The 24,319-nt window shown below is 46.7% G+C and overlaps 1 protein-coding gene and 1 pseudogene across 1 annotated transcript in view; both read right to left on the reverse strand.

Annotated features, from left to right (window-relative positions):
• Nucleotides 1-6,179: 6,179 nt before the first annotated feature.
• On the reverse strand, nt 6,180-6,569 carry LOC150002415 (small ribosomal subunit protein uS8 pseudogene; annotated as a pseudogene).
• Nucleotides 6,570-11,112: 4,543 nt separating this feature from the next.
• PARD6G (par-6 family cell polarity regulator gamma) overlaps nt 11,113-24,319 on the reverse strand; it is a 53,415-nt gene continuing 40,208 nt past the window's right edge. The window contains exon 3 of the mRNA XM_090285361.1: nt 11,113-13,365. Within this exon, the coding sequence (XP_090141487.1) occupies nt 12,554-13,365 (812 nt within the window). The 3' untranslated portion in view covers nt 11,113-12,553. The remainder of the gene's footprint in view (nt 13,366-24,319) is intronic.

Here is a 24,319-nt window from a genome sequence, read left to right on the forward strand (position 1 = left end):
TCCAAAAATGACCACAAGATGGCAGCAGACTCACGCTTAGAACATGTCTTACAATGACCATATTGTAAAGAAGGCAGTTTCAAGAAAATTCCAAGGAGGGAAGTTATATGAAGTATCTTACCTTTTTAAAAAATAAATTTTAATTATTTACTTTTAGAGGCAGGAGAAGGGAAGGAGAAAAAGAGGGGGAGACAAACATTGATCTGTGTGTGAGAGAAATGTCCATCGGTTGTCTCTCTCACACCCGCCATTGGGAACCTGGCCTGAAACACAGGCATGTGTCCTGACTGGGAGTTGAACCGGCGCCCCTTTGGTTCAAAAGCCAACACTGAATCCACTAAACTGCACCAGCAAGGACTAAAGTGTGTTTCTTGCTCACATTGTAGTTAATCTAGAAATCACTAATAAAAGGTAACTAGAAGTTTCTAACATTCAGAAGTTGTGAAATACACTTCTAAATAATCCTCAAAGTAAATCACTATTGGAGTTAAAAAACAATTAGAACTGAATAATAAAAATAGTACATTAAAAACCTATAGGAAAATGGAGTGATAAATCCTCACATTAGGGGAAAACACCTGAAAATTCACAAGCTTTACATACATCTCTATTACAAACCCAGAATAATAAATTAAATCCAGAGAAAGTAGAAGAATAAAAATAGGAAAATAGAAGTGTCTGGAAAGGCACATACTTAAAGCAATAGTACTTTTTACCTGTTTGGGCAGAATTTTGACTAAATTTTTCTGTGTGTTGTTGCGGGCTTCTTTTGCATAATTTCTTTAAGTGGCAACAAAACAAGAAGCATTCTCCGTTTCAGTAAAAAAGACGAAGAAGAAGAACAACAACAACTAGAGGAAAACATGGCATAATTATAAAATAATAATAATCTAAACTCGTCGTCGTCGGCAGCCGTCCGTCTCGAGAGACGATGGCGTAGCTTCCTGAGAGTCTATCTGCACCGCCGAGAATGGCTGTGCAGTCCAACTCGGGAGTGACAAGTCATACAGCAAATGGGGGAAAATGTGCACAATAGATAAGTCTCAGTAAAAGTATACATATTTCTGTTCTTTGTGCTTTCCTGCAACTATTCTGTAAATATTAAAATTATTTCCAAATAACAAGGTTAAAAAAAACTGCTATGAACAAACTTATGAACATGGAGGTAGTCAGAAGCTTACACAAGGCCTCAAAATAGCTTGTAGCCAAGCTGGGGCTAGAACTCCAACTTCTGACCTTAATGATGTGTTTTGAGGTACATGCTCATGGGAAGCTGTAGTGCATTAAACTAGTTTAAGGTATTGATGACTCCCTGGGCTATTCTGATCTTGGGACCTAGGTTATCTGAAAGCATTGTGACTCTGTAGATGGAAGCAAAAGAATGATCTGGAAAGGAGGTACGAGGCTCAGTAACTTGGCAATTTTTCTTTGAGTAGTCTTATCCTGCAGGCATCCCATTATGACATTATTTGCCAATATCCTGAGTGTGGAAGTGTATTGGAATTAGCTGGATGTCATCCCCCCAGGTCCTGGGGAAGGCTCTGTATTCAATCATTCCATCAGTCAACAAATGTTTATGATCACATGCTATATGGTCAACCCATATGTTGACATATGAGTCAATATATAAGTTATTAGTGCCCTGGCTGGTTTAGCTCAGTGGATTGAGCGTCGGCCTGCGAGCTAAGTGTCGCTGGTTCGATCTTCCAGTCAGGGTACATCAGAGAAGGAAAACTCTGACTCCAAAAAACCTCCGCTGCCTTGCGGCATACCTCTTCAGGGGAAAGGCTAAGGGAGTAAACCCCGACAGAAAATCCGGAGCCGGAGTCCCTAAGGCGGTTTGACGTTGTAGTCAACACCGGCAACTCCTGCGGCGCACCTGAACCCAAGCTGTATCGACTCCGTCTTTCCCTTGGACCCTTCAGCTGCGAAGAGAGGGGGGGTCTGCTGCATGGGCAACAGCAGACCCTCCATATTACCCTGCCCAGGCTCTGTAGCTTCAGCGTCATCGCAAGATGTCGATTCAACACGGGAGGAGACAGATACCATGTCACTCCCGAGTCGGACTGCACAGCCATTCTCGGCGGTGCAGATAGACTCTGAAAAAGCTACACCATCGTCTCTTGAGACGGACGGCTGCCGACGACGACGACGGAGTGCTGGTAGATACACCCCCCGGGGTGAAGGCAGAAGACAGGTAACAGAGAACAGGTGAGCAGCTTGCTCGGCCTGGCAGACGGGCCGCTGAATTGAAGTACAGAGGCAGCTACCGGGACCCACAGAAGACCGCGTGGGCTACAAAAGACTGCGCTTTAATGCGCTTGACTCCTGAGAGCTGATCAAGCCCAAGCCTTCCACCCATCCCCCTCTGATCAGAATCAGGGAATCAGGTCCTGGAAGGGGCAGGTGGCTCAGACACCAAGTGGGCCATCTCTACTCCTGTAAAGGAGGAAAGAGGAAGGACATCTCTAAAATCAGAGAAGGAAAACTCTGACTCCAAAAAACCTCCGCTGCCTTGCGGCATACCTCTTCAGGGGAAAGGCTAAGGGAGTAAACCCCGACAGAAAATCCGGAGCCGGAGTCCCTAAGGCGGTTTGACATTGTAGTCAACACCGGCAACTCCTGCGGCGCACCTGAAGCCAAGCTGTATTGACTTTGTCTTTCCCTTGGACCCTTCAGCTGCGAAGAGAGGGGGGGTCTGCTGCATGGGCAACAGCAGACCCTCCATATCACCCTGCCCAGGCTCTGTAGCTTCAGTTTCACTGGAGAGGACACTCCAATAATCTAAACTGCTGTGGTGGAAACACCAGAAACCTCTTCTTTGCTCATCTCGTCACTCACTGGGGCTACTTTACAAATGTGCACTTCTCTGCATGCAAATGACACAGAGCAAAGAAGAAATGGCAGGACCAGACCAGAGCTCTGTGTAGAAAAGCAGAGAAAAGCTGAGGAGCACAGCCTCAGAGGGAATCTGCCCCATGGCTGTCTCACTTCAGGGCTCCTCAGGGACATGATGCTTCATAATTCAGAAGAGGCACCACTTAGTTTACAGCGGTTCTGCTTCATAATTCACCTGTAACAATGCTGAGCTCCTTAATGGCCCTGCTGCACTCACAGCTGTTCTGTATCAAAATTAAGCTGTTTGCACTAAGGAGCCACAACGACACCAGCTGCCCAAGACACACTCAGGACCCTGGACACAAGCCCTAGACTCCAGAACCTGGACTCTGAAGCAGAGCCAGAACCAAAAGCTGAGCCCCAGATACCTGCCTTGATCCCAAAACTGACAAAGCAAAAAAAATTTTAATAATAACGCTTACTTTTGCTGGAAGATGTCCATGATCTCTCAGAAGCCGCACTTCCCAGAAGTTAGTGTCCCAGTCATTAATGTCACATGGCCAGCCAGTAGAGTCGTTTGCGGTGACGCTGCTTCGCTCTGCTCTGTTTTACTCTCCACAGGGGAAAGGAGCCCCACACCTGCAGGCGTGCGCGGCCCCCGTATCCCTTCTCCCAGCCCCTTGCCCTCCCTGCCCAGTTGTCCTTCTAGTTTCTCACGTTCTGCGTCACCTCCGCCCACCGACAGGTCTCCGTTCCGCAAAGCAAAACCTCCGTTTGCTCTTATTTCACCCAATTCCTCCGCGGGCCCTCCGCTCCCCTCCAATTTAACCCTTTCAAAACCTCCGCCTAGAGGTCTTCGGTCCAGCCCCTTCCTGTCCCTACCTCTTCCCAACACCCCTCCCAAGGTTCCAGCCTCCTTTCAAACGCGCCACCGCTCTTCCCTCCTCACCTTGCCCCCGCCACCCACACCGGCCGGGATAAAAGCCCCCCCTTCACCTCCGCACCCGTCGCATCCTTTCCCGGCCAAGACGGGGCCCCTTTTTAAGCTCTTAGCAACGCTGCGCTCCTTCGCCCCTTCCTCGACCCCTCCCATCCCTCACTTGCCACCGTTCCAGTCGCTCCTCCTCCTGAAGTTCTGGAAGTTCTTGAGACGGACTCCGCCACCGGGTCCTTTCAACTCTCCTTCCTGAGACCTTCGCCGACCCCACACTGTCCCTCCCGAGTCCTTGCACCAACCACACCACCATCCAGGTGGATGCGTCTGCGCACCGCATGCGGGGTCCTGCGGCCGCTGGGAGGGAAGAGAGGGGACAGACGAGCCACGGGTGGGGAGAATCTGAGATCTGCGAAGGGTTCCGGACCCGGGCTGGACAGTGTTGGTCTTAGGACGACAGTGACGGTGAACTGAGCAGCCCAGCCAGGTGAGGTCCCCCGACAGCGGCCCTGCAGGGGTGTGGACGGACGGCCCCAACTGGACGGGGAGAAGACGGAGTGGGGAAACCTGGCTGCGCAAGTGTTTCTTCAAGGAGGGAGGTCTTAGGACCTTAGTAAGGGAGAGCGTTCACTTAGTAAATATATGTGAAGCATTTACTAATGTCAGGCACAGGGACAGACGTATAGTGTATAATAGGACACACTTCACTTGAAGTGACAAGCATCACTTTATGGAGCTCACTGTTAACATAGGTAGGAAAATAAGTCCCGAAATGAGCACCACGTTACAGCAAGGAAAGTTTCCGGTGTGTCAACCACTCAGGTGTTATAGCACACTCAACAGCAGCAGAAAACTTCTTCGGGACATACACTCAGGAGTTATCCCCTGGTTGCACACTAGATGGCAGCAAAGCACTGAGTTTCCTGGTGACCTCTACTATAGTTTTTCCTTGTACACTAGATGGCAACAGAACAATGCTTTTCTTCATAACCTGCAACAGGAGAAATTTTCAAGGCAAAGAAGAACCTTTTTTTAGTTTTTTTGTTTGTTTCTTTTTTGGGGGGGACAACCAGCCAGGTGTCATTCACCAAATGCATATGAGATGGCAGCAGAAAATATCTTTTTATAATGAAACATGCTCAGGTGTTATTCACTAGTTGCACACTAGATGGCAGTACAGTTCTGAATTTCCTGGTGATATTTACACATGTTACTCCAAATTTACACACGAAATGGCAACATACAACAGTTTTTTCAGGTGAGCTCCACACAGGTGTTATTCCTAAGATGCACACTAGATGGCAGAAAAGAGGTGTGTTTTGGATGACCTTCACAATGGAGTTATTACTAGCTTCCACACTAGATAGCATCATAGAAGTGAAGTGCTTTTCTTCCTTGGGCTACTCTCGGAGGTATATGATGACAGTTCCTGCGACCCTGTACCTGCTCTGCTTCTGCCAGGGAAGGGCAGAAAGATGTTGTTCTTTAAAACCACAAGACGTAAAGGGTGCACAGGTCCTGTTTTCACTGAAAGAGGATGGTGTTTGTTCTGGGTTTCTCCTGTAGGGACTGCATTTCACATCCAGTCAGAAGACTCCACCTTCCTTTTACCACGGGACCCCCGATCTCTCGGCCCTCACCTTCCCCCCGGAGTACTCCAAAGCACTCTTAAATCAGTCGTTTTGTTCCTTGCAATTAAGGACCAGCCTGACACACTGGTAAGAACTCAGTGTACAGGAACAGATACTATGGACTCAGTTCTAAGCACAGAAATAAAGCAAGTCTCACCATAAAAGGAGTTGTGCTTTTTTTGCGGGTGGAGGATATTGCCTTCAAGTTGTAAAAAACACAGCACCAGTGAAGTGCAATACAATGAGGTCTGAGTATCATTAAAAGACTGTCATGTGACCTTTAATATCCCTCCAAACACAGACCCCCAAAATGACTTATTGCTCCCTTTACTTTTGGTCTTAAAGTGTTATCAGACTACAGGCAAACAGAGCAGTGTGCAAAAGCAATGATTGTACACAGGCACCCTGAAAAGAGGCAGGGACCTCAGTGAACAAATCATCTAAGAATTCAGAAATGTACTTCTAGTGCTGCTTACAACTGTAAGTTGTACTCCTTTGCTCTTTTTCCCTTTTTGGGGGGGGGGAATACACATAAATTTAACTGTCTTCACCATTTTTTCAGTGCACAGCTCAGTGGCATTGCTTACATCCACATGGTTGTGCATCCAACGCAGCCATCCACTCCAGAACTTCCTCACCTTCCCAAATTGAGACTCTATCCCATTTAAACACTCATTTCCCCCCTCTGCCTCCCCAGTCCCTCACACCCACCACCTACTTTATGTCTCTTATTTTTTTCCCCATTGAGGCACCATTTGCACATATGCATTATATCCCTACAAAAAGAATCCCAGGATTTTCCTTCCCATATGTTTCTGTCTTGCTTCTTCATGGCCCATAATGCCCACTGACGTTGTCAGTACAATGAAAACAACCCGATGGGACAAAAGCAAGTTATTCTGCCATTTTTCTAGGTCTTAGAGTTGATCTGCAAATCTGGGCCTGATCACTCCACACTAGTCTAGCACACCTGTGAGATTCACTACAATTTTCCCAGCTCTGTGGTCATCTGTAATTTTAAATTCACCAACTTAACCATGCTTCATCATCAGTTAGAAACCAGACAATAACCTTGGAGCACAGCCTAATAAGACCTAGCTCTTGCCTCTCTTTTCAGCATTGCTGATACTTTTTAGTGCATCTGCCAAGACTTTTGTGTGCGCCATTGTGATGCCACAGAAAGATGCCTCTGATTTGGACAACTCTATGTACCTCACATAAGTGAAATCACACAGTATTTGTCTTTTTGTAACTGCTTTATTTCACTTACCATCACAGCCTCCAGGTTCATTCATGTTGTGTGAGTCAGGATGTCCTTCTTTTTAAGGCTGAATAATGATCCATTGTGTACATGGACCACATTTTTCTTACTCATCCATCTGCCCATGGACACTTGCATTTCTTGCACATTCCAGCTACTGTAGATAATGCTGCCATTAGCATGGTGTGCAAATATGGTTCTCATTTGCTTTTAACTAGTACTCTGAGTGTCCAAGGTACTAGTGTGGCTCAAATATGAAGCATGTGTGTGGCACAAGAAGTGACGTGCAGGAAAGCCTCTGCCACAAATGAATGGTGAGGCTGGGAGTAATTTTCTTCTTTGTGTTTTCTGTACTTTGCACAAAGTTAATGTGTCCTTATTTAATTGCTTACAATAAAAGTACTGTTTCATCTAACAGTGTTGCATTTGGGAAAGAGACTAGATTCAATCGACCCATGAAGCCAATGTACACAGAGTCATTGCTGTCATTGTTGAAATGAGGAGCTGTTCAACTGCGTGAATGTTTCAAAGCTTGGAGTTTGAGAAGGAGAAGGAAGGTCCTTGGTATGACTGTTGACCACCCCCTGTAGCAAAGTTCTAGGATAAACAAATAATTTAATGTCTTCATTGCCTTTGAAACTTGAGTGCAAGAAAACAAAAAGCAGTGCCTTGCAGGAACAAGCTCTCCTGTCAGGACCAGTCCCAAGAAAGTGTTCTTGAAACTTTCCTTTTGCACTGTCCCTTTCACTCAGCAAAAATGCTGCAGCTGTGCACTTTGCAGTGTCTCTGGGATATTCCCAGAGGTGGAGATGCCCCATGACTCTCCACCCCGTCCAGGAGCCCAGGAGCCCAGGAGCCCAGGGGTCGAGGCTGCCTGTGGGGTGGACAGGCAAGGAGCCAGATGATACACATTTATCTGGTCTAGACACAAATTTGATGTTTGTTGAAATAAAGCCTCATCACCACACCAGGCGAGTTTGAGTGGGGTTTTCTGCTGGGCCCAGTCCCACCCTGTAAACTGCCTGCAGAGACTGGGTGCTAGCGACAATTTCTCCTGCCTCTTTCTTGTAATTATGTTACCATCGTGACTTATTCTCCATATATCCGCTGGATGCTATTATGTGCAAGTCTGTTGGATGCTGCGGATGAAGCAGGAATCCATGGAGCCCAAAGCCCTCAGCCATAAGCCGCACTGTGTCTGTGTTACAGGATCAGGGAGGGCACAATCAGGTGATATGCGAACCAGAGTCTGAGAAGCTGACAGGTTCTTGCTGTAATTTCTGTGAGTAAATACACTTGATATTACTCCTATGGCAGGATGTCTGTATGCTCGTATCAAGAGCCCATCTCTCCCCTTCCTTCCCTCTCAGTCAGACATGGGGCAAATCACATCGGGGACCATGCGGGTGTGGGGCACTGGCGAGGGGAGCAGGACTGGGAAGGAAGCTGGGTTTGGCGCAGCGGGAAGTTACTACGGCCATTGTCAGCACGTGTGCCATGGGGAGGATTTCTGGGCATGGAGAAGCCCCAGACAGGGGCAGGCACAGAGAGGTGAACAGCCCAAGTGTGCAGAGGGCGGCCCTGTGTGGCGTGCATGTGGTGACCTGTGTGTTTGTACAGAACCTACTGGACAAGAGTCCTGGGAGCCAACTGTCTCATACATGCACATGCACACATGTGGCGTTACTGCACACACAAACATGCAGCCAGTTCCATCCCCAGGAGGCTGACAGCTGCGACACCAGGAGCTGACCTAGGGCGCAGATCTAAGCTCCGAAATCCCGTTCTCCACCACAGGAACCAGAGCTCCTGGACAAGCAGCTGACTTCAGGTCTCAGGCAGGAAAAGGATAAGGTGAACATAAAACAGCTTGTTGACCCAGAAAGCAAGAATGTACTTCAGGAATGATGGGGATATAATGAAGATCTACAAGTGAACTTGAAGAGACCCCCACAAGCCAAATCTCGGTCATTTGGACATCAAAATAAATAACGTTAGTAATGGATTGTAACTCATTGAGTACAACAGGAATCCATTAGCTTCTATTGAGCTAAATAAATTACTTGAAATTTGATAAGGAATATTCCCATAGTCCCAAAGTGCCTCCCTACATAATACTAACTACTAAGGGGAAAAGAATAGCTTTTTGCTGGGGAAACCTTGCAGATACCACCTTGATGACGTGGTCAGCGTAATGGGCAACATCAGTAACGGGAAAAATTAAAATGGTGTGCCATCTGTATGAAAGTATGAGGAACAGTGTCACTTATTATTCCTGCCAAGGGGACATGACCCAAAACTTACCATGTGACAAAACCACATTACAAAATAACTGTATGCTTCTAAAGTTTCAAGGACATGAAAATCAAGGAAGGCTGAAGAACAGTTTCAGATTGAAGGAAACTGAAGACAACTAATTGTGATGAGTGATTCTGTAAAGGATGTTATAGAGGCAAGTGGCAAAGTGAGAATGAGATCAAGGATATCAATGTTAACTTCTTGGTTTTGGAGCGAGGGGTCATCAATTTTTTACATATTTTTATTAATTTTAGAGAGAGGAAAAGAAACATCACTTTGTTGTTCCACTTATTGATGCAGTCATCTGTTGCTTCCTGTATGTGCCATGACCGGGGATTGAACCCAAAACCTTGGTATATCAACACAATGCTCCAACCAGCTGAGCTAGCTGGCCAGGGCAGGAGATATTATTTAATGGAAAAAATTACAGTGCTGTAAGTTGTGATAATCTGGATTCTCATTAAAACCTTTTTTATTGAGGTATAATTTAATATAATAAGGACTTTAAAATCTACTCTTACAACTTTCAAATATACAGCTCAGTATTATTACCTAGAGTCACCATTCTATATTACAACCCCATGACTTACTTTATAACTGAGTTTTGTACCTTTTCATCTCTTCCCATCATTTCTCCCACCCACCCCCTGCCTTGTGCAATCATGAATCTGTTTTCTGTACCTATGAGCTGGGTTTTTGTTTTTAATCCTGCATACACGTGAGATCATACTGTATCTGTCTTTATAATCAGACTTATTTGCTTATCATAACGCCCTCCAGGTCCATCCATGTTGTCACATTTGGCAAGATTTCATTCTCTTCCATGGCTGAGTGATATTCCATTGTATAGATGTACCACAGCTTTATCCATCATCCAGTGCCAGGCACTTAGGTTGTTTCCATGCCTTGGCTACTGAAATAAATGCTGCAATGAACATAGGGATTCGTATGTCTTTTTAAATCAGTATTTTGGTGTTTTATTTATTTTTTTACACCTAGATCATAACGTAGTTATATTTTTAATTTTTTTACAACCATCTATGCTGTTTTCAACACTGGTTGCACCAGTTCACATTCCCACCAACAGTGCACTACACCAGGGTTCCCTTTTCTCCACGTCCTCACCAACACTTCCTGTCTTTTTGATAGTGCCTCGACACCATCTCGTCAGGCTGTGAGGGCAAATGTCCAACTGTTTGTTTCGCCCAACTTGGACCTGGGCAAGGGCTGCCTGTGGCTCAGTGTTCTTGTCTGAGACTGACTCTCCCAGGAGTTTTTGGTGCTCCCTCCATTACCGTAACAAGAGTAAAGTTCTTGAGTGAGTAGATCATGAGGCTATGCACTATACATTTAGTCATATCAGAAGGATAACACGTTAACAGAAATTTTCAAACCAAAATTTATTTAGGAAAGACTGTATAGTAAGTATTCTGGAAAGCTTTTTTGGAGGACTTCAAAGGTTCTACACCTAAGACACATCAATCTCCCATAATTTGGTGATTTAAATTGATCTACTATCTGCTTGAGTTTGGGCCCATTTTCTCATCTGTAAAATGAGGATAAAACTTGCCTCATGAAGAACATGAGAGGATTGAGTGAACAAATATGACCCATGACAGGCACGTGCTGATGGTCCCACCTGTGCTGTAAGTTTGCCTCTGCTCAGTGTTAGCACTGACACTCTTCCTGTTGTTTAGAACACAAATAAAGAATAACACACTGAAAGCAAAGAAAATGTTTTTATTCTCTGATATATAAAACCAAGAAAGCTTTAACATGTAATACAACATTGCTTCTTTTTTTAAGAAAATGGAAGAAGGATAGACCTGGGTAGAAAAATACTCTTAAGCAGCTGTTCCAAGCAGTCTATAACTCCTGAAATTATGGGTAGCCTACAAATCTGAGTAATACTCCTGTTTTCTTTAGAAAATGTTCACATTTGCTTAACAACTTAAAACATGGTAAGAAATATAATTTTCTTTCTTGGTAACAGACACAGTTATTCAACAAGATACTCATGAACCAGCAATAACATAGCAAAAGAACATTTCCTTTGTGGTAGTACGTTACCATTGCATTTTTGGTTATATAATACTTGTCATATTAAAAAAAAAAAAAAAAACCAGAAACAAACAAAAAAAAACCTTCCAAGTGCTGGCACACCGAACCAGACACCCGTACAGTTCGCTGGAACTCATAAATCTGAGAGTGTGTGCACTCTCTCTCCGACCTCAAAGGGGGAGTGTCTTTGGTCTGCCCTGTGCCTAGAAACGAAATGGACAGAGAGCCTAGCATTCAAATAAAAAAGCCAAACATAGGTGCAGGAAACAACTACTCCACAAAAGCTATTTCTGAACAATAAATAGTTTCTGCACAAAATAAAAATAATTTGCTTTTCACTTAACAAATTCAGGAAAAATAAAAACGAGATACAGTTTTCCTCCTGTTAGCCTGACATCCTCGAAGGCAGGACAAATCTGCCACCAACCAGCAGGGGGTGCAGGGCGACAGGGGAAGAAGCTGCATTGAAAAGGCACCTAAAAAAATATTTTCACCTGTATTTATATGAAAGCTTTATTTGGTCAAAGTTTAGTTTTCAAAATATAACTGTAACATTTTCTCCTCAACATAGGAGTCAGACAGAATATACACTTCATATAAAATTTCATTGGTATAAAACAGGAATAAACATTCAAAATTACTAAATATGTAAATATTGCTATAAGATCAAAGTGAAGTGACTTAATCTGTGTTAAAAAATTACTAAGTTTCATATGACTTTTTCTTTAAAAATGAAGATAACAGACCTATCCTCTCAAATGTCTATGACATTTCAAGGTTCTGCGGAAACATCTCAAAAGTTGACGCTCTGACTCAGGGAAGCCATGGGAAAGGCTGGCTTTATCTCCGAGTCAATATTGGCTTTTGATCACAAACGGTATTGCTGAGCGCAGCCGGCTGCTTCCCTGCCACCCCCCTGACAGCCCTTCCCCGCGCGCCCCACAGCGCGACCTCAGGAGAGCGTTCCCCGGTGAGGCCTGCGAGCTCAGCACCCGTTTGCTTATTTGAAATAGGACCATGAACAACGACAACCTGAAGGCCACCTTCTGCAGCCGGGCCTGTTTCAGGCGTGGGTGCGTCTGTTCTCGGAAGCCGCCCTGGACCGTGTGCACAGCGTCCGGCCCCCCAGCAGGGTCGGCGGGAAGCAGAGAAGAGGGGGTGACAACAAGCAGCGTGTGTTTGCATGGCTAAAGTTAAAAGCATGACTTTGTCCATTTAAAAAGTAACCTCAAAGCTCCATTTAAGAAACACAGTTTTTGAAATTTAAGAATGGAGTATTTTCTACACTTGGTCAGATCCTTTCTACCACTTCACAAAGACCCTGGACCTGTACTTGGCCTGGTGCGCCTGCGCGCGTGCAATTTCTGTTTGTGGAGAACCTTATAAAAATAGACAGTATTTTTGTCTTCTGTCCATGAGTTCAAACGAAGAGCAGGGCTGCGGGAGAAAAAGGAGGGATAAATAAAAACACAGAAGGAGGGGCGACGCACACAATGACGTTCTGATTTAGAAGTGAGAGGACACGCCCCGCTACAGGGTCACGGCGGGCCCGTGCTCCTCCACCCCGCCCGGGGGCAGCGCCAGGCTGTGGCGGGGGTCGGAGCGCAGCGAGCTCAGCAGCCGGAGGACGCCGCCGTCGCGCCCCGGGCCGTGCAGTCCGGACGCCGGGCCCGCGCCGTTGAGCCGCGTGAGGCTGCCGGGCGGCCTGGGCGCCGGCCGGGGCTCCAGCGCGCCCTCGAGCACCACGTCGGGCTCCTCGTCGCTCTCCATGTCGTCGGGGTGCAGGCCGAGCGGCGCGGGCGCGGGCAGGCTGTGGCGGCTGGCCGTGCTGTCCGAGGAGCGGCCGGAGCTGCCGGACGCGCGGCCGCCACGCAGCACGTTGTTGCGCTGGTTGGCCGGCTTGACCGTGACGATGAGGTTGTGGCTGTTCGCGATCATCATGTCCGTGACCTGGTCCAGCGTCTTGCCCGCCACCTCGATGCCGTTCACCTCCAGCACCTCGTCGTCCACGGCCAGCAGCCCGGTGCTCTCGGCCAGGCCGCCGGGCACCAGGCGCGAGATGAAGATGCCGGGCACCTTCTCCAGCCCCTGCGGCGCCACCCGCACGCTCGTGCCGTCGCGGATGTAGAAGCCCAGCGGCTTCTGGCAGCCGTGCCGGTACAGCCTCACGCGCCGGTGCGTCTCGGGCAGGATGTCCACGTCGATGATGGAGGACACGGGGCGGAAGTCGTGCGGGAGCCCGATGTGCAGGTGCGCGCGCCGGCGGGGTCCCTCCTCCCTGAGCACCAGCGCCTTCCTGCGCCGCGACAGCGAGCCGGTGGCCAGGCCGTGCTCCGCCTCCTCTGGAAGAGCAGAGGGGACAGTCAGGACAGAGGACATGCGGGGGCAAAGCGCAGTCAAACCCCGCGGCGACCCCAGGAGCCCAGACTGCCTGCGGTAGAGCTCGGCTCTGTCTGCGGCGGCCGCTCCCCGTCCAGCCACTTCTCAGCTCTCCAGGGCACGGGAACCCCGCATGCATCTCACACACGTGCCTCGGAGTGGCACTGTCGGTTCATATTATCACGCTTGTCACACTTCCCTGTTATGAAAAGCATCAAATAGCCCCCGGCACCGCTATCATGGTGTCCAGCAAGCTGGCCCAACCATATCACCAGGCAAACGTCTGAGGCCAAGTTCAAGTACAGTTGCTTCCCTAAAACTAACTTTCTACCAATCTCCAAACTGACCCACAGCAACCAATGAAATGATGGAAAGGTGAAGAGGTACTGACAAGACCCTGCAATACAGAAAATTAACAACACACTGAAGGGTTAGATGTGCCTGCCTGGGTTCGGGAAGATGGTGCAGAGGGCGCACCAGGAACTTCTCCTCGGACAACTGCGGGGGTGGAATCTGTTTGGAGTCACTATTGGGGAACTTTGGAAGGCTTGCAATTGTAAGAGGAGGTGGACCTAACAGTGGTCAATTTTAGTCGATTCCCTCTATACCACAGCAGCTGCCATCGCCAACCCCAGCCCTCCTGGCAGGCGGCTGTGCACGTGGTCACGGAGCAGCTTGTACACACACTATGGGAGCCAGCCGAGGCAAAAAGAGTCTGTTCTCCTGATACTGGGAGTCAGTGCTGATGGCTGAGTGCCACTTCTGGGTAAAGAGATGAGGACAAAGAGGTGGGCGAGCATTGTTGTGGCCCCTTTCCCCAGGTAGCAAGGTCCTCCCCCCATGGCTTAAGTGGCTTCCAGGAGATTTAAAGGGAGCCATGCCACTCGGCCAGACATTAAGGACTACAACATTCAAAAACAACTGCAGATAGAGGAAAATTAGAAAGTGAAAACATTTCCCTAGGAAAAGGCTCAGAAAAGACCCTAGGAGACATGTTTACACCTCAGGCTGATTCTAGGCACAGAGAGAGACCTACCAAAAAAAATTATTTTAAATGACCAAAACCCCACAAACTCTTGGGAAGGGGAAGAATCTGATTTCCAAAGTTATTAGATCCAAATGTCCAGTGTTAAGTTTAAAAACAAAAACAAAAAGAAAAAACCCCAGGGCTTTCAAAGCAATAGGAGAGTGTGGCTCATTAAAAACAAAACAAAACAAAAAACAAAAAAACTAAACAGAAACTATCTCTGAAAAGATAAGAAAGCAATGCGTGAACAAAATGAAAATATCCATAAGTGATAAAAACCTAAGAGGAAACCAAATAGAAGCTCTGGAGCTGAAAGGTATAATAACTGAAACAAAAAATTCACTGGAGAGATTCAAATGCAGCTTTGAACAAACAAAAGAAGGAATTAGGCCTGGCTGCTGTGGCTCAGTGGATTGAGCGTCGGTCGGCCTGCGAGCCAAGTGTCGCTGGTTCGATTCCCAGTCAGGGCACATGACTAGGTTGCATGTCAGGTCCCCAGTGGGGGGCGCAAGTGAGAGACAACCGCACAGTGATGTTTCTAAACTCCCTCTCTCTCCTTTCCCCCCTCTCTAAAGAAATAAAATAAATAAATAAATAATTTTTTTAAAAAAAGAAATCAATTAACTTAACAAAGGTCAATGTAAATTACTATTACTGAGAAGTCAAAAAAAAAAAAATATTGAGTCCTGACTGGTGTGACTCAGTTGGTTGGGTGTCGTTCTGCAAAGCGAAAGGTCAACGGTTTGATTCCTGGTCAGGGCACAGGCCTAGGTTGTGGGTTCGGTCCACGGTCGGGGTACGTATGAGAGGCAACCGATTGATATTTCTCACATCAATGTCTCTCACCTTTTCTTTCTTTCTCCCTTCTCTCTCTCTAAAAATAATTAAAATATTTTTAAAAAATTGAATAATAGTAAAAATAAAATAACTGAATAATAGTGAATGAACAGCACCTCAAGAACCTGTGGGACACCACAAGCCCACTGCAAATAATAATAAAAACGAGCCCCTTTAAAGTGGAGCCAGAGCTGCCGTCCCAGACAAACTGCCTTGCATGTCTTCTGTCTCAAACTCTGAGTGTTAAAAAGCAGCAGAACAAACTTGGGTGGGGCCTAAGCAAACTTGAGCCCCCGAACTGCCCCGACAACAGTAAAACAGCTACAATACTACAACTACGCCGACGACGACCAGACTGGAAACCTAAAGCGCGACTTAGAATTGGCGTCACTGTTGTGTCGTCTGCACTGACAGAAACATCTTCCTTCTACGGATGTAACTGTCCCCTCCCCTTCTCGTAAATGCTGCTGCCTTGTTTCCTACCCAGAACACTATTTGGGCTTCTGCCTGAATCAGTGCTTCCTGATTAGCTCTTCTTATTTATCCCAAATAAACACTCGTTTGCTTCTCTTTTTAAAAGGCCTTTAATTTTAGGCAAACAACACCAGAAGAAAAAAAGGGGTGCAGAGACTATTTGAAGAGTAACTCCATAAATTTCCCAAATTTGATAAAACGTATGAATATAGAAGCTCATCCAAGAAGCTCAACAAACTTTAAGTAAGATGAAGTCAAAGAGCCCCAAACTGAGACAGATTACAATAACAATTTCAAAAGACAAAGACAAAGAGAGAATCTTGAATAGCAGCACAGGAGAAGACAGGCATTACATACATTACATACAAGGAGTCCTCAGTGAGTTCATCTGCATATTTCTCATCAGAAACTTTGGGAGCAGAAGGCAGTGGGCTGATATAAAGTATCACTAAAAGAAAAGAAACTATCAACCAAGAATCTTATATCCAGCAAAACTATAAGCGAGAAATCCAGATATTCCCAGATAAACAGAAGCTGAGGAGTCTCAGAGCACCAGACCCACCTGGCAAAAGTGCTCAGGACAGTCCTGTGGGTAACAAGAAGGGACCCCAGACAGTCACTCGGAGCCGCATGGAGAAGTACAGATCTCAATAAAGGTGATGCATGTGCACTTTTAAAAGCTCGTATTATTATAACAATGGCTCGGAACTGCACACTTTGTTTCTCTGTGATGTAAGAAACTAAGACACTTAAAGGAAAATTTAGAGAAACTATTATTTATCTGAAAGCTAGTATTATTGTTGCCCTGGCTGGTTTAGCTCAGTGGATTGAGCGTCGGCCTGCGAGCTAAGTGTTGCTGGTTCGATCTTCCAGTCAGGGTACATCAGAGAAGGAAAACTCTGACTCCAAAAAACCTCCGCTGCCTTGCGGCATACCTCTTCAGGAGAAAGGCTAAGGGAGTAAACCCCGACAGAAAATCCGGAGCCAGAGTCCCTAAGGCGGTTTGACGTTGTAGTCAACACCGGCAACTCCTGCGGCGCACCTGAACCCAAGCTGTATCGACTCCGTCTTTCCCTTGGACCCTTCAGCTGCGAAGAGAGGGGGGGTCTGCTGCATGGGCAACAGCAGACCCTCCATATTACCCTGCCCAGGCTCTGTAGCTTCAGCGTCATCGCAAGATGTCGATTCAACACGGGAGGAGACAGATACCGTGTCACTCCCGAGTCGGACTGCACAGCCATTCTCGGCGGTGCAGATGGACTCTTGAGAAGCTACACCATCGTCTCTCGAGACGGACAGCTGCCGACGACGACGACGACGAGTATTATTGTTACTTTAGTCTGTAACATCAAGTCTTATTTTCTACCTTACTTAAAACACTAAAGCATTTGCAAGAATTATTAGTTTGTCTTTGGGGACACACATGTACAAAGATGTGATTTTATGACATCAACAATCAAAAAGTACTGGGAATGGGGCTGTAAAGGAGCAGTTTTCCTATGTTGCTGAAGTTAGGTAGCTATGAATTTATATTAGAATGATCTAACCTTAGGAATATACATGTAATCTACAGGGCAATCATGAAGACAATAGCCACAGACAAAAAGTGACAAAACTGAAGGAAGAAAGTTCTCTAATGGCAGTTGGACTTCAGCAGGCCCCTCACAAAGAGCTACCTAATGAGTCACCAGAGAGAAGCTAAGTGAGGACACAATGACCCGCCTACATCCAATAGGCACACCCCCCCCCACAGCAGTGGCAGCATTGTCACAAATGCACGTGGGACATGTTCAAGGATAGTATATGCTAGGCCACAAATTAAGTCTCAATAAACTTAAAAAGAGAGATACCACACAAAGTATCTTTGCTGACCACAACAGAATAAAGTTAGAAATCAATAACACAAAGAAAACTGGGAAATTAAACAACCAACGTCTCAAAGAAATCACAAGGCAATTAGAAAATATGGAGAGATGAATGAAAACAAAAACATAATTTAGCAAAATGTATGAGACACAGTGAAAGCAGTGGTCACAGAGAAATTTACAGCAAGAAAAGCCTGCATTAAAAACCAAGAAAGATCTCAAATCAACAACCTAACGTTATAACTTAAGAAACTACGTGAGACAGAATAAGCTCAACTCAAAGCCAGCAGAATGAAAGAATAAAAATTGCAGCAGAGATAAATGAAATACAGAATACGGATGCAATAGAGAAAATCAATGACACAAATAGTTGATTCTTCAGAAAGATCAACAAAATTAACAAACCTTTAGCTAGATGGACTACAAAAAAAAAGAGAAGACTCAAAGTACTAAAATCAGGAATGAAAGTGTGAACATCACTACCAATTCTACAGTAATGAAACAGATTATATAAGAGATATGAACAATTTCCTGCCAACAAATTGATTACTTATACGAAATGAACAAAGTCCTACAAACTCAAAACCTACAAAAACTAAATTACAAAGGAATAAAAAAGCTGAAAAGACCTATAGTAAGGAGATACATAAGTAATCAAAAATCCTCCCTGAAAGAAGAGCCATGGACCTCATGGCTTCATTGGTGAATTCCACAAAACATTTAAAGAACTAATACCAATTCTTCTCAAACTTTCCCCAAAATCAAAGAGGAGGGAACAGTTCCCAACTCATTCTGTGAGACCAGCACTGCCCTGATCCAGAGCCAGACTACAGTACTACAAGGAATGAAAACTGCAGACCAATGTTCCTAATGAACATTGATGTAAAAATATTCAGCAAAATACTAGAAAACAAAATTCTGCAGCACATTATAATAATTATGTAGCAAGACCAAGTGGTGTTTTTCCTGGAATGGAACATTCAACATGAAAAATCAATGTAATCTGCCACATCAACAAGATAAAGTGGAAGAAATGACCATTTCAACTGATGCAGAAAAAGTAAACTTAATCTTTCATTATAAAAACTCTCTGCATCTAGGAATAGAAGGAGACTCCCTGAACATAGTAGAAGTGAGGTCTGGAAGCATCTTATCAATGGAGAAAGATGGAAAGACCTTCCTTTAAGATCAGGAATGAGAGGGGTGGGCGGTCCACTCTCACACCTTCTGTTCATCGTGGTGCTGGACTTTCCAGCCAGAGCAGTTAGACAAGAAAAATAAGTAAAAGGCTTCAGATTTAGGGGCGTGGGGGAGTACTAAAATTATCTCTATTTTCACATATGATCCTACACGTAGAACATCCTAAAGACTCCACAAAAACGTTGTTACATCTAAAAACTGCACTCAGCAAAGTGCCCGGGTACAAAGCCCCCACACAAGGCATCTCCATACACAAGCAATGAGTGATTTGGGAAGAAATTACCTGTCAGGCAGGTGATGTTTGGAAACCTGAAGTAAACACTTCCTCTTATCAGAAAAAAAGCCTGTTTGGTTTCTTTAGTTTTTATTTTTCTTGTACTATGATTTTTTTGTTTGTGTTTTTTCTTGGCATAGGGCTGTGTAGGAACAGTGCTGGGAGCGGGTGGGCGTGGTTTACGGGGCAGGAGACAAGGCTGTTCTCTCAGGACGACTGGGCAGGAGGAGCCACCTTGGGAGCTCTGCCCACTCCCAGGGTGCGGCCACACGTGCGGGTCTGCGTTTTCCTGTGGAGTCTTTGCTGCACCCCAGAGCCTGCTGGTGTGAGGTGGGAGCCGTCCCCGTTGCTTCGCTAATAAAAACTTGACAAAGGTGCTGCTCTCCTCTCTGACCCCTCACCTTTTGCCAGAGGCTGACCATTCCTCTGACAGGTGCCCCCAAGAACCACTCACGAGCATCCACAAAATGGTCTTCGTGTCAACACCCTGTCCGCCCCCTCATTTGTGCATCTGCGAGACAACAGGTGGACAGATTAAAAAGAAAGAAACCACAGAAAGCAGGGGTACGGCAGCCCGGGAGGAGAAGAGGAAAAACGGGAGGAGGGATTAGGAATAATTATGGGAACCACCACGAGAATTCCCTCAGATACCTATGAACGAGGACATTTCTCACAGCTTAGTCCCCTCCAGAAAGGTCTTCATATGTCCTTTAAGTGACAGGAGCCCAGCACCCACCCACCCCCGGGCCCACCTCTGTGCTGCCCGGATCTGCAGCAGCGCGGCCTTTGCACGTCCGTGAGCAGGCTGACCGAGTGGCATGGCTTCTGGGCCTGCAGGGCGTGGGCCACAGCTCAGGAAAGAACTTCAAAACAAAACAGCGTCCCCGTGCAGAGCAGCAATCCCAGCAGCGTGGAGCCGAGGCCCCAGCAGGCCCACAGGACGGGAATGTCAGCACAGCTGGGTATGACGAGCACCCAGTGCCTGCAGCCGAGATCCTACACCAGCCTTCCACTGACCGATCAATGAACTGATTACACCATGAGCCAAATCAGCATCATCTTTTATTCCACATTGATTCATCAAGGTTCAGAAAGACATTTGAAATGAGGTAATTTTTAAAAAAATTGTACTTGTAACACATGAACATATTCTTCTCTGCTCCACAGATGTGCCCACAGACAGGCGGACCCTTCCACACACTCACTGGGCACACGTGCGACTATCCCCGCCTCTGTCCCCTTGGTTGCCAGCGTGCATCCCTGGCCAGCACTTGGCTACTGTGCTCACACACGCTCCCCGAGCTCCTATGGGCGCCAGGACCTGGGATCTTAGGGAAATAAGCGACAAGCTGGAGAAAGTCTGTCCTGAAGACACCACAAAGCTAGTGGCAGAGAAAGATACAGGCTCAGTTTTAAATAAAAATTTCCGGAAAAGGCTGTAAGAAGAGTATGTGCTGGACTTGGTGGGGACAGTGCTGCCTTGGGACTGCGGGGACTTGCCTCCCACCAGCTGGAAGGAGGAGCCAAACAGAATGAAAGAGGCCAGGGCAGGCAACAAAAACAAGACAGACGGACCCACACAGACATTCATTAAAAGAAAGCACAAGACACTCTGCTGACCTCAGATAAAGGAGACTTCAGGCAAAGGGGCTGAGAGGAACGGGGACCGGGAGGGACACACGAGGACACAACAGTAGCCCAACAAACTACGCGAATTATGTGCAAGTTGTGGGCAACGGAACACACTAAGAAGAATAGCGAAAACCTGCAAGAGCTTAAGCTCACAGACAATCAGCAGCACATTCAACAGTGCAGTCCAACAACAGGACCCAGCAGACAGGTCGCAGCAGCCAACACTGGGACACGCACGCGAGGGCCCAAGGAGCTCAGCCAGGACAGATGGCGTCTGGGGCTGGGTAAGCCAACCTCACCAGGTCTTTAAAAACTGAAATCACTCTGAGCATGTTTGTGAATCATGAGATCAAACCAGAAATCAACACCAAGGCAACCACAGGAAGATCTCCAAACACTGGGAAAATAACCAACACACTTGTAAATAACCGAAAGGTCAAAGGTGCCTCAAAGGAAGACACTGTGCTGACCTGCGTGAACACAGACCACGGCCGAGGGACACGGCAGACCGGCGCAGGGGTGCACAGCACCATGTGCAGCAGTGGGGGGGCCGGTCAAGTCCGTGCTCTCGGCCCCGACCTCAGAAACCGAGGAAAAGAGCAAAAGAAGCCCAAGAGAGACACAGGAAGGAAATTATGATGTTAAGAAGTGATTCAATAAAACCGAACACAGAGAAAGAGAAAATCAATACAGCGGACACCTAAGAAGGAACACAACTACCTCAAAAGTAGAGACAACCAGAAGTTCTAGAAAACTGAGCTGCGTGGAAGTCCAACAAACAAAGAAATAAAGAAGAAATACTCACCCACACAGGTAGGAGGGGCGGAGCCGGGGCAGAGAGGACGTGGTGTGGTGGTGGCAGCAGTGGTGGCAGAAGCAGGCCAGCGAAAAGTGCAGTCACACATTTTAAAAAGTCAGGAGGGACACCTGGGGTGCGCTCCCAGCACCAGACCAGACCATGCAGCTCACAGTTCCAGCACCGGGAACAATAAAGCCTCATTGCTTCTGACTGTGCAGACCAGTGGGGGTTGGGGCGGAGGCAGAAACTGCTGGTCTCTCAGCAGAGTCCCCTTATTTAAAGGGCCCCCACAGTCCTAGAATGTCCGCAGACCTACCCACTCTGGGGACAGTGGCCAGGGTGACAGCTAGAGAGGCACCAGTCCCATACAAAAGTGGGAGAAGTGCCTGGAAAAGGGGTGAGTGCTGAGCAAGTGGCATTGTTCCCTCTCAGGCACCCCCCCCCACAGCACCACAACGTGGTGAAACGGGTCTCCCTGTACTGATGAATCCCTAAGGCTCCGTCCCTTACAATGTAACAGGAGCGACAGCTCTACCTAAGACATAAAGGAAAACAAACACAGGAGCCTGTCAGAATGAGGAGACAGAGAGGTATGGCCCAAAAGAGGGAATGGATCAAGGTTCCAGTGGAGGAACTAAAGACGAGGAGATAGCCAACCTAACAAATGAGTAGATAGTCAACCTAACAGATGAAGAGTTCAAAACAATGGTGATAAAGATGCTCACAGGCTTGACAGATATGTTTGAGTATGGCAGATGCATAAGGGAAGAAGTGAAGGCTATGCTAAATGAAACAAAGGAAAATCCACACAAACTGAATACAGAAGAAAAGAAAACTGGGGTTCAAATCAATGATTTGGAACGTAAGGAAGAAAAAAACAGCCAACCAGTACAAAATGAAGAAACAAAAATTGAAAAAAATGAGGAGAGGCTTAGGAACCTCTGGGACAACTTTAAATGTGACAACATCCAAATCATAGGGGTGCCAGAAGGAGAAGAGGAAGAGCAAGAAATCGAAAGCTTATGGGAATAAAATAATGGAGGAAAACTTCTCAAATTTGGTGAAAGAAATAGTCATAAAGTCCAGGAAGCACAGAGAATCCCAAGCAAGCTAGACCCAAAGAGGACCACACCGAGACACATCATCATTAAAATGCCCAAGGTGAAAGATAAAGAGAGAATCTTAAAAGCAGCAAGAGAAAAGCAAATAGTTGCCTACAAAGGGGTGCCTATAAGACTATCAATCAGATGATTTCTCAAAAGGAACTTTGCAGGCAACAAGGGACTGGCAAGAAGTATTCAAAGTGATGAAAAGCAAGGACCTACAACCAAGATTGCTCTAACCAGCAAAGCCATCATTTAGAATGGGAGGGCAGATGAAGTGCTTCCCAGACAAGGTAAAGCTAAAGGAATTCATCACCACCAAGTCATTATTATATGAATTATTAAATGGACTTATTTAAGAAAAAGAAGATCAACACTATGAACATTAAAATGACAACAAACTCACAACTATCAACAAATGAATCTAAAAAATAAAAACAAAATCCAACTAAGCAAACCAGAACAGGAACAGAATCATGGGTATGGGGATCATTTGGAAGGTTATCAGCTGGGAGGGGGGAGAGGGGGAAATGGGGAAATGGTGCAGGGATTAAGACGCATGATCGGTTGGTACAGAATAGATGGGGAAGTTAAGAATAACATAGGAAAGGGTGAAGCCAAAGAACTTATATGCACGACCCATGGACATGAACTAAGGGGGTGGGATTGCTGGAGGGAAGGGGGGTGCTGGGCAGAGGGGCGCAAAGGGGAAAAAATTGGGAGTACTGTAACAACGTAATCTATAAAATATACTTTAAAAAAAAGAATAAGTCCCAAGGCTTAGGCCTTCGTTACTGTAAAAAGACAAAAACAAAAACAAACAAGAATCCTAACAACAACAACAACACGTTTCCTGGATGCACTTGACGCGGACCTTGCCCCACGCAGCGCAACCCTAGAGCCACCCTCCCAACATCAGAAAACACGCACCTGCTCAGCAGCAGCTTACTCTTTAAAAACAAAGCAGCGTCTCCAACTTCGCACTGCCTGCGCTCAGCACAGGTTCTCAGACAGGTGGGGCTGCACGTTTCAGCTGTTTTTACAGCCACAGGAAACTTGCAGCTTCTAAAGCATGTTTCCAGCTTCTCGGAGGCCAGGCCCACGCCCACTGGCGGCCCAGGCACATGGGCTCCGGGGCTGGAAGCCCACAGTCCGAGGTGGCCACGGCCATGTGCACAGCGGCCAGGTGGGGACGTGGGCTCTGTTCTCTGCGCCTGCAGCACATCCCTCATCCTTGTCCACCCCGAGGTGCGGAGGCTGGAGGACAAGAGGAGGTGGGGCTAGACTTGTGCCCCTCCTCTGTAGGGACCCCAAAACCAGGGCTCCTAATGCTGGACCTTCGTCACGCATGCTACAATGATCGTTCCTCTGTACTGTGCCTCCAGGGGGGTCTCAGCAAATGCAAAACAGACCCAAAGTGTCGCCACACTGGGGGCCTGCTGGTTTCCAGTGACAGAGGCTGGTTGGTCACAACAGAGAAAGACAGAGGCCACTGGGCCTCTCGTCCACTGGCAGACACGAGTCCTCCAGGCTCTGGGTGTGGCAGGCCTGGGACGCTCAGCGGGAGGGGAGGGGACCCCATGTGTGACCCTGTGCGTGTGCTCAGGGGACGTCGGAGGTCCCTCTGTGTCGGTGGACTGATGCCTCTTTCTGGCCCTGTCACTGGGCAGCCCACGCTGGGGGCTCATGGGCTGACCAGAGGGTGC

This window comes from Furipterus horrens, unplaced genomic scaffold (assembly GCF_987537825.1).
Source record: "Furipterus horrens unplaced genomic scaffold, mFurHor1.1.pri manual_scaffold_8, whole genome shotgun sequence".
Classification (NCBI taxonomy): domain Eukaryota; kingdom Metazoa; phylum Chordata; class Mammalia; order Chiroptera; family Furipteridae; genus Furipterus; species Furipterus horrens.